The sequence below is a fragment of the Crinia signifera genome, chromosome 4 (genome assembly GCF_055691185.1).
Source record: "Crinia signifera chromosome 4, ASM5569118v1, whole genome shotgun sequence".
In the NCBI taxonomy this organism is placed as follows: Eukaryota; Metazoa; Chordata; class Amphibia; order Anura; family Myobatrachidae; genus Crinia; species Crinia signifera.
Window position 1 is genome coordinate 106,801,633 of NC_139220.1, and position 8,264 is coordinate 106,809,896.

General features: G+C 41.3%; 1 protein-coding gene across 2 annotated transcripts; it reads left to right on the forward strand.

Moving 5' to 3' along the window:
• Positions 1–1,648: 1,648 nt before the first annotated feature.
• LMAN2 (lectin, mannose binding 2) lies at positions 1,649–7,365 on the forward strand. Of its 2 annotated transcripts, none has more exons than XM_083182154.1 (8): positions 1,649–1,669; positions 3,377–3,495; positions 3,581–3,698; positions 3,787–3,866; positions 4,304–4,465; positions 4,830–4,944; positions 5,583–5,702; positions 6,410–7,365. In XM_083182154.1, the coding sequence occupies exons 2-8, from the start codon at positions 3,394–3,396 to the stop codon at positions 6,568–6,570; spliced, it is 858 nt and encodes a 285-aa protein (XP_083038280.1). In that variant the 5' UTR covers positions 1,649–1,669; positions 3,377–3,393; the 3' UTR covers positions 6,571–7,365. The 2 variants fall into 2 exon arrangements, with proteins under 2 accessions (XP_083038280.1, XP_083038279.1); XM_083182153.1 differs by lacking the exon at positions 1,649–1,669 and adding an exon at positions 1,734–1,926.
• Positions 7,366–8,264: the final 899 nt, after the last annotated feature.

An 8,264-nucleotide genomic window follows, 5' to 3' on the forward strand; every position in this document is an offset into this window, starting at 1 on the left:
AGTATCAGAACTTTTTCACAGCACCCCTAGAGCAAATGTTTCACATTGCTAAAATAAGAAAAACATATGGGATTTATATTCCTATTTCATTCCCAAAGGAGGTGCTACCCACAACTTCCAATTAGACCTGAAACACCAACAAGTAGCTGTGGGGGTGCACTGAAGAGCTTAATACAGAATCTAAAATATAAACTTTATTATTCTTGCTAAAACCTATCTGTCATCTAAATGAAATATAAAAACAAGAAGATAGTGAATAAAGAGAAGACTGTGGCTGCTGACTTCTGCTCTATTCTCACCTTTATGTGGACTCATAGACCTAATTGATCTGTGTGATATGTTACTGTCTGATCAGTGTTTGTATCAGGAACTTGTTTTCAGCTTGTTACACTGTCTCAAATCATTCATGAGTTTCCAAAAGTAACAATATTGTTTAGTTACTGAACTAACAAGTGATTATAACTCAGGGGGTGATTCTAGTTGACCGAGTACCAGAGACGCCGTCCACCGCCTGTCCAAGCACCCTCCAACTATTCCCGTCTTTAACATGCGAGGGGATGTGTAACGAAAACACATCCCCTCGCATTTCTCCGCAGCAGGAGAAATCATTTGATGGTTGCCCCCCCCCAGCCGCCGCAGAATCCCCTGGGTACCATGTGAGGGTACATTTGCCAACACATCCCCTCTCATGTGGCCAGAGGGGAGAGAAATCATTCAATGGTCGCTGACCATGAAATGATTTCTGTCCCCTTCGAAAATAAAAATCAGTCGGAGGGAGCTATTATTTTCGTTGGTGGGGGGAGGGTGGGTGGTAATGTCAGCCCCCGCCCCAACAGGCATTGGCCTGCCAGCATTCCTAATTGGAATGCCCAGCGTTCCCAGCCGAATGCCTAGCGTTTTCATGGGGATGCCCATAAAATACTGGGCGTTCCCCTGATGTCACCCCCTTGAATGTCCCCTTCCCTCTCCTACCTGTGCGAACACCTTGGCGAGTGTTATATCCACTTACCCCCTCCCCCCCCCCCCCAAAGAAAAATTGTCTTAGACTGGGCCCATGTAGTGCACTTAAATTATTATTATTATTGTGAATACATTTTTACATAAATGTATATTACACATCAGTAAATCAGTTATGCAAAATGTAACGTAAGGCTGAATAAAAATAGTTGATAAAAAACGTAGTTAAGCACTAATGCTAATGTATGTGCTAGAAGATATTGGCAGTCGATTTGATATCAAAGTGGCCACATTTCCATTGGCCAAAAGTGATTACTTGCTCTTAACTGATTGGTTATGCGATGGCAGCCAGGGATATGTCGTTTGCAAAGTTTTTATTTTGCGAGAGAGCGAAGTGATTACTTAAAAAATCTCTTGCTTCTACGGAAATAATCATTGCTAACGCCATTTTTCAGTAGGCCAAAAAATGTTAAAGCCGATTCAATGTACTTAGACAAAATGGCTCCTATTTCGTAGACATGAAATAAACTAAATGAATTAATTTGTGGATACCGCAGGCTGCTTGGTTAGCAACGATAGTTACTCAACCGGCCATGATTGGTATGGGCAAAGTTTCCTCCACAGCTAAATATTTACATTATAAAGAATCACTGGGTTCCCGCAACGCCTGTTACTGACCGCCTGTGTAATGCTCGGCGGGTGTCGCATGCAGGTACAGCCTTTGCAGCACATACAGAGCATGAGCAGCGTGGGCAGGGTGAGAGGCGGATGTGGCGCTGCAGGAAGCAGGAAGCGCCGTGGCGCTGCAATGCTAGGCGTCGGTAATGATGGCGGCTGTGTGTCACCCTGCTCTCCTGTTTCTCCACTCACTCCTCTTGGGGTTCCTTGCGCCCTGGGCCGCTGCTGACCTGACAGATGGGAACAGCGAGCACCTGAAGAGGGAGCATTCGCTTATTAAGCCTTACCAGGGTAAGAGCCACAGGGGACGAAGGGCAGCAGTGACTGTCTACGCGGGTAGTCTCCTGTGCTGTTTGTGGAGGAACAGTGCCGTGACAGATCCGGACAGATGAGGGCTTTACAACATGCTGCCACTGTCTTTCTGCATGGAATGGTGTAGGACTTAGGGGGTACAACATTGGGCTGGGCAGTCACTTACTCTCTGTAGTCCTCCTAAAAAACTTCTCTCCTGTTCGTGGCTAGTGCAAAAGGGAACGCTATGTCTTAAAAATAATTAGATATCCATACTGTACTAAAAGTCACATGGCCAGTGTGGCCCAAAAATACCAGTTCTGTACATACCGTAAGGTAGGTAAACACTATGGGGCAGATGTATTAAGCCTGGTGAAGAGATAAAGTAGAAAGTGATAATGCACCAGCCCTTCAGCTATGTTTGAAAAATGACAATTAGGAGTTGATTGGCTGGTGCGTTATCTCCTTCCATTTTATCTCCACAATGGGCCATATTCAATGAGAAACCAAGCAATCCTCTTTATTTAATCCCTACTCCGGCCGCTCACCCTTTTCTACATTCAAAGCCAATCCTCACAATCAAAGGATGGCGAGGATTCCCCCAAACAGGCTCGCGGCTAATACAGGGAGCCCGCTGCATTTAGCTGCAAGCCTCACTGTTTTATTGGCCGCACATGCAGTTTCCCCCTTGCTACAAAAACCTAGCGAGGAGGAAACGGAGTGTGCAGGGGGTCAGGTAAATACTGACCCTGCGAGCTGTGACAGCGAACCGTCAGCACTGCTCACTGTCACAGCTCGCAAAAGTAATTGAATACACCCCTTTATCTCTTCACCAGGCTTAATACATCTGCCCCAATATGAGGTGTTTGAAATGTTTATGTCAGAAACATTCTGCAACAATTAACAATAAGGTGCTGGAATACAAACTCATTACAATGTATGTACTGTAGCTTTAAGGAGCATAGCGCCCAGGGTACAGAATACATATTACTAGTCATCTGGTAAATAAGCTCAAATTATATGCATATGGTATGATGTACATGCAATGACTTAGAATATTCTCTGCATTGCTTGTTACAAAGTAATCTACCTTTATGACCAGGATTCTGGTGCAAAAATGTTTCTTTCTTGCTTGGATTGCCAGATAAAAGATCTGTTTTCACCCTAAAACACCCAGGTACAGTGAAACTTGTGTGAAAATGGGTCTGCTTTTTGGGGATATTGTTTTGCCCGCCTCAGCAAGTGTGTCTATTACCTGTGGGTAATAGGATATTGGGCTTTGACCTTTTCTTATGTTTTGGGTTAATATTTAGTTTATGTTTTTTTTTTATAAAAAGTTAATTGTGAATAGCGTCCTTTCTTAATCTTTATTAAATGTATTGTATTACACTATTAAGCACACCTGTGACTTAAATATGGATAACTAATATGTATTGGGGTTATTTCACAGGTGTGGGTTCCAGTTCAATGCCTTTGTGGGATTTTATGGGCAGTACAATGCTAACAAGTCAGTATGTGCGCTTGACTCCTGATGAGCGAAGTAAAGAAGGTTCTATCTGGAATAGAGTGGTAAGCTGCCGTGTAGACAATGCTTCTATATTTCTCACTAAAATTGTCACTGCTCAACTGTTTTTTGTTTTTTTTTTGCTTACAGCCTTGCTTGTTAAAGGACTGGGAACTACATGTACATTTCCGTGTCCATGGGTCTGGAAAAAAGAATCTCCATGGAGATGGGCTTGCACTGTGGTATGCAAAGGATCGTCTGGAACCAGGTGACTAATATATTGTGGACTTTTATTTTGATGTCAGTTGATAACTTTTGATAAACAACTACTGAAAGTTTGCTAAATGTTTTTTAAGGTCCTGTTTTTGGAAACAAAGACAAATTTCATGGCTTGGCAGTCTTTGTAGACACATATCCTAATGATGAAACAACTGAGGTGAGCACTAGGACTTATTGGTATTGAAAGAAAGAAAATCATTTGTAGGAATGCTTTGAATCTATGTATCTGCCAATTATGATGATGGGTGATATTGATTTCCCTGCAATTGTATTACATAGGTCACAAATGTATCATTACCTGGTTTATTTAGGCTCCTCCTATTTTAATATTCTGAATGTTTCATATCAAGATTTTGGTTTTTGGTAAAAGGATTCGGTAACAATAATTTTTTCTTCATAAATATAGCGGTTAAAAAAGTTTCAAACAAACATTTGCACATTTCAGCATGAGACCTAATTTATGGAGCCGAAGACAATGTTCACAATTGTCCCAGGTTCCCAATGATTGATACTGATATATATACTTGTACCTGTTGCTGTGACTTCAGATAACCTCTGAGCCATCTGATAAAGCCTGTCCTTTTTATTTTGCAGCGTGTTTTTCCATATATCTCGGTCATGGTAAGCAATGGCTCCACACAGTATGATCACAGCAAGGACGGACGGACCTATGAATTAGCAGGCTGTACAGCAGACTTGCGCAATAATAACTATGACACATTTCTAGCAGTACGCTATTCTCGCGGGCGTCTTACGGTAAGAACAGTCTTTCTGTACTCTAAATTTGTAAGTCATAATATGTTTGAATATGTTTGCATATCATTAGATCACTGATTAACAAAAACATTTAGAAAATATTAAATCTGTCTCCCAGCTATGTAGTTGACTTTGTTTTTACATTTTTGTAAGAGAACATTCATTGTATCCAATTCTGTTATTTGTATAATCTGCAAATATTGGGCTCATCAGAATGTATTTAATTTCCGCAATGGATTTTTTTCAGGATATTATTAAAAGGACCTTTATTTATTTTTCCAATAATCAGTTTATTTATAAATATAATAATATAAATAAATGTTCTTTTTTTCACTGCTAGCTCTAACATGTACATTTCCTAAAGGTCATGACGGACATTGAAGGTAAAAATGAGTGGAAGAATTGTGTTGACATTTCGGGTGTCCGGTTGCCAACTGGTTACTTTTTTGGAGCGACAGCAGCAACTGGAGACTTATCAGGTAAGATTTGATTTAAATGAACCAATATGGTAGATGCTAGAGTACCTCTGGTGTCACAACAAGCAACGGCTACTACCTCCTAGGAGGGGGGCGGTTGCTGTTACCCATGTTTGAGAGAAGTTCAGGATACAGCACTGTCCAGCAAGGTACCAGTACCTGCACAATGGATTTGATAGGTGTGGGGACAGGCATTTGTGCAAAACACCGACTTCTATGGACTGCATCGGCTATGTGATTGGACGGTAGTGCATCCAATAGGAAGTCCTTTGTAGTCACAGTGAAGCTAGTGCAGTAAGGGACTGCTCACTTAAGTGGTGGATTTTACTGGGGGAAGGGCTTGCAACCCATAGGTAAAATCGACCACTGGTCTCAACCTTGTGACCCGCCTTCTAATCAGGGGGAGCGCACCAGGGGAGGTTAGGAACTGAAGTGACGGTTAGGCTGCGACTGTGAAGGAAGTTAGTTAGGCATGGGGGGGGGGGGGGGGGGGTTTAGAGTTAGGGGAAAGGTCTAGGATTCTATTTAAGCAATGTCCTTTTAGCTTCATGGCTTTTAGACTCAACCACCAAATATACTTTATTTTTTTTTATTTTTTTACTTCCTCTATCTAGAATATTTATAGATATTTGTTTTTATAGATAATCATGATATTATCTCTATGAAGCTGTACCAGCTAATGGTTGAACACTCACCAGATGATGAAAATATTGATTGGACAAAAATAGAGCCCAGCGTGAGTTTGCTGAAGTCGCCCAAAGGTGAGCTTAATATGTATGCCCTATCCCAGTGGTCCTCACTCTCATCCACAAGTACCACGACAGGTCATGTTCTGCGGATATTGTTTAGTCCTGCACTCGTGGATTAATCTGTTTTTTTTGTTTTTTTTTTACTGGGTCCATAATTATCCGACCTGCTTCCATGGAAAGAAATCGCCAAAACATGACCTGTAGGGAACCACTGTCCTGTCCACTGTCCTGCCCTAATGTCTGTTGTTTGTGAGATTTGATGTTGTTCCCTATGTATTGGACAGCGCACACTACTACCAATTACTACCAGTAAAATTACTACCAGTAATTGCATGAACAACACTTTGCCAGGATCAGTGAGCAGGATAGCAGCATTGGGCACACACAAGGCAGGGCATTTGCCCACATTCATGATAAGTAAAAGTTTTTGATAGGGTAGAACTTCTGATATTCTGAGCTGCATTTTCAGTTTGGAGTACAATTATGCTGACATGTTTTTGAGTTCTAAAACACACCAACTTTGAGTGTTATAACAGATTGTAAACTGTTACATACTACAATTGGCCAAGTCTACAGTGATTCTCCAATAGTATGGCTTAACGCTTTCTTAACATGTATTGTTTCTTTTTTGTTCCTATATAGTTTACTAGTTACAATATTTATGATCTATTTTTAACCTATCTTTAAAAAGACAATTTCAATGCTTTTTGTTTTCCCAGATAATGTTGATGATCCAACTGGAAATTTCCGCAGTGGGCCTCTGACGGGTTGGAAAGTCTGTCTTCTGCTGCTTGCTGCTCTCCTGGGCATTATAGTCTGTGCTGTGGTGGGAGCTGTTGTTTTCCAAAAACGTCAAGAAAGAAACAAGCGATTTTATTAACTGAACACTGCGGCCATGTATAAAATACCGAAATGTGAATTTTTTTTATTTTATTTTCCCCCCTCAAAACATGGATTATACAAACCAATCTCTTAAGTGGGTAACAAAGAAATCATTTAGGTGGTATTTTATTAATTTTCAATTAATTTTCATGAGAATAACCCTAACCTCAAGTGGGTGGGGGAGGAACAATCTTTAAAGACTTTATTTTTCCGTTTGGTGCAAACAAAAATGAATTACTGAAGTTAATGCTTAGAAGATATTTTTGGGACGAAAAGTGGCTGCAAAGGTTTCCATGAGCTTTTGGATTTTGCAGTTAAAAAGCTTGTTTTTGGGCATTTTTGCTAAATATTCTTCAATTTGATGCAACCTTTCAGCAGCTCGATCCTGTGGATTGTAACAGCTGCTCCACACAGAACAGTGTCAGTCACAGTGTTAGACCACAAATCCCAGGTCTATTGTAATAGTTCTGTCTACTTGGGGTTTCTTACTGACACTGTGATGTTTGATAAACATGAGGTGGGGAAAGAAGGATTTTGCCTTGATCTGCACTGCATATCCCTAAGTGATTTAATGCCACTGGTTTTCTTTTTCATCGAATGTGGAAATGTTTCTGATCACTATGTAGGATATTTGATTAAAGAAAAGAAAAAACCCAAAACAAAAAAATGGTGTATGTGTATTATCTTTTATGGCTGCATTATAAAACTGACCATGCTTGTTAAAAGAGCTTTGTGCTGATTTTGTAACACACTATTTCTCATGTGGAACAATATTTTCTTATTTTGCTCCTTTTTGCATTTTCAATCTGCAAATATCTGTTGGAGCTGCAAATGGACAAAATAGCCATTGAATTGTTTGTGCTGAATGCATATCACAACAATGTCACCCTTGTTTTAATCAGTAATGGGCCCTCCACATGTAGCAACCCTGCTGAGAGTTCTGAGCGATGTTAACAAATGCCTTGACATCGCTACATGTGTAGGCCCCATTAGAGAAGCCATATATTCACTGCCATCCGCTCCATAGCAATTAACTTTTTTGGTACTTATGTAATATCTGGGCTCCCGTTTTTCTTATGAGACCGCGTCCCCTTGCTGCGCTCGCCACACTATATAAAATCAACTCCATGCGTAGTTGGATAGTAGGGGTATAAAAGAATGGGGTGCATTTAACATGGGAGTCCAGATAATACATAAGTACCACTTTTTCATTTAATTTATTTATTATTGTTAAGTCTTTTATTTCATTTATAAACTCCTAGTACAGGCATGTCCAAACTATGGCTCTCCAGCTGTTGTGAAACTACACATCCCAGCATACTTTGCCATAGTTTTAGCATTCCCTAATACAGGGCTCGACAAACCCCGGGTGCCAGGTCGCCACAGTGACCAGAATTTCCTGTCTGGCGACTAGATTTTGAGGGGGGGTTGCCTGTCGTCTGCTGAGGAGATAGCACGCAACAGCAGTGTGTCCGAGCTCCTGCTTGGCTGGCAGCATCTGCAGAAACAGAAAGTGCTCGGGCAGCGTTTCACTTTCAGCCCGCGCTGAGACCCGCAAGGGGGACGAGGAAGCCGCGATGAGCGCAAGATCCCAGGCTGCAGTGGAGGAGATCTCGCTCCACAGAGGGCCATCAGGTACTGTCAACAGAGCAGCTCCGCTGCTAATCCTTGGGGCATCCTCTCTGGAGTAGA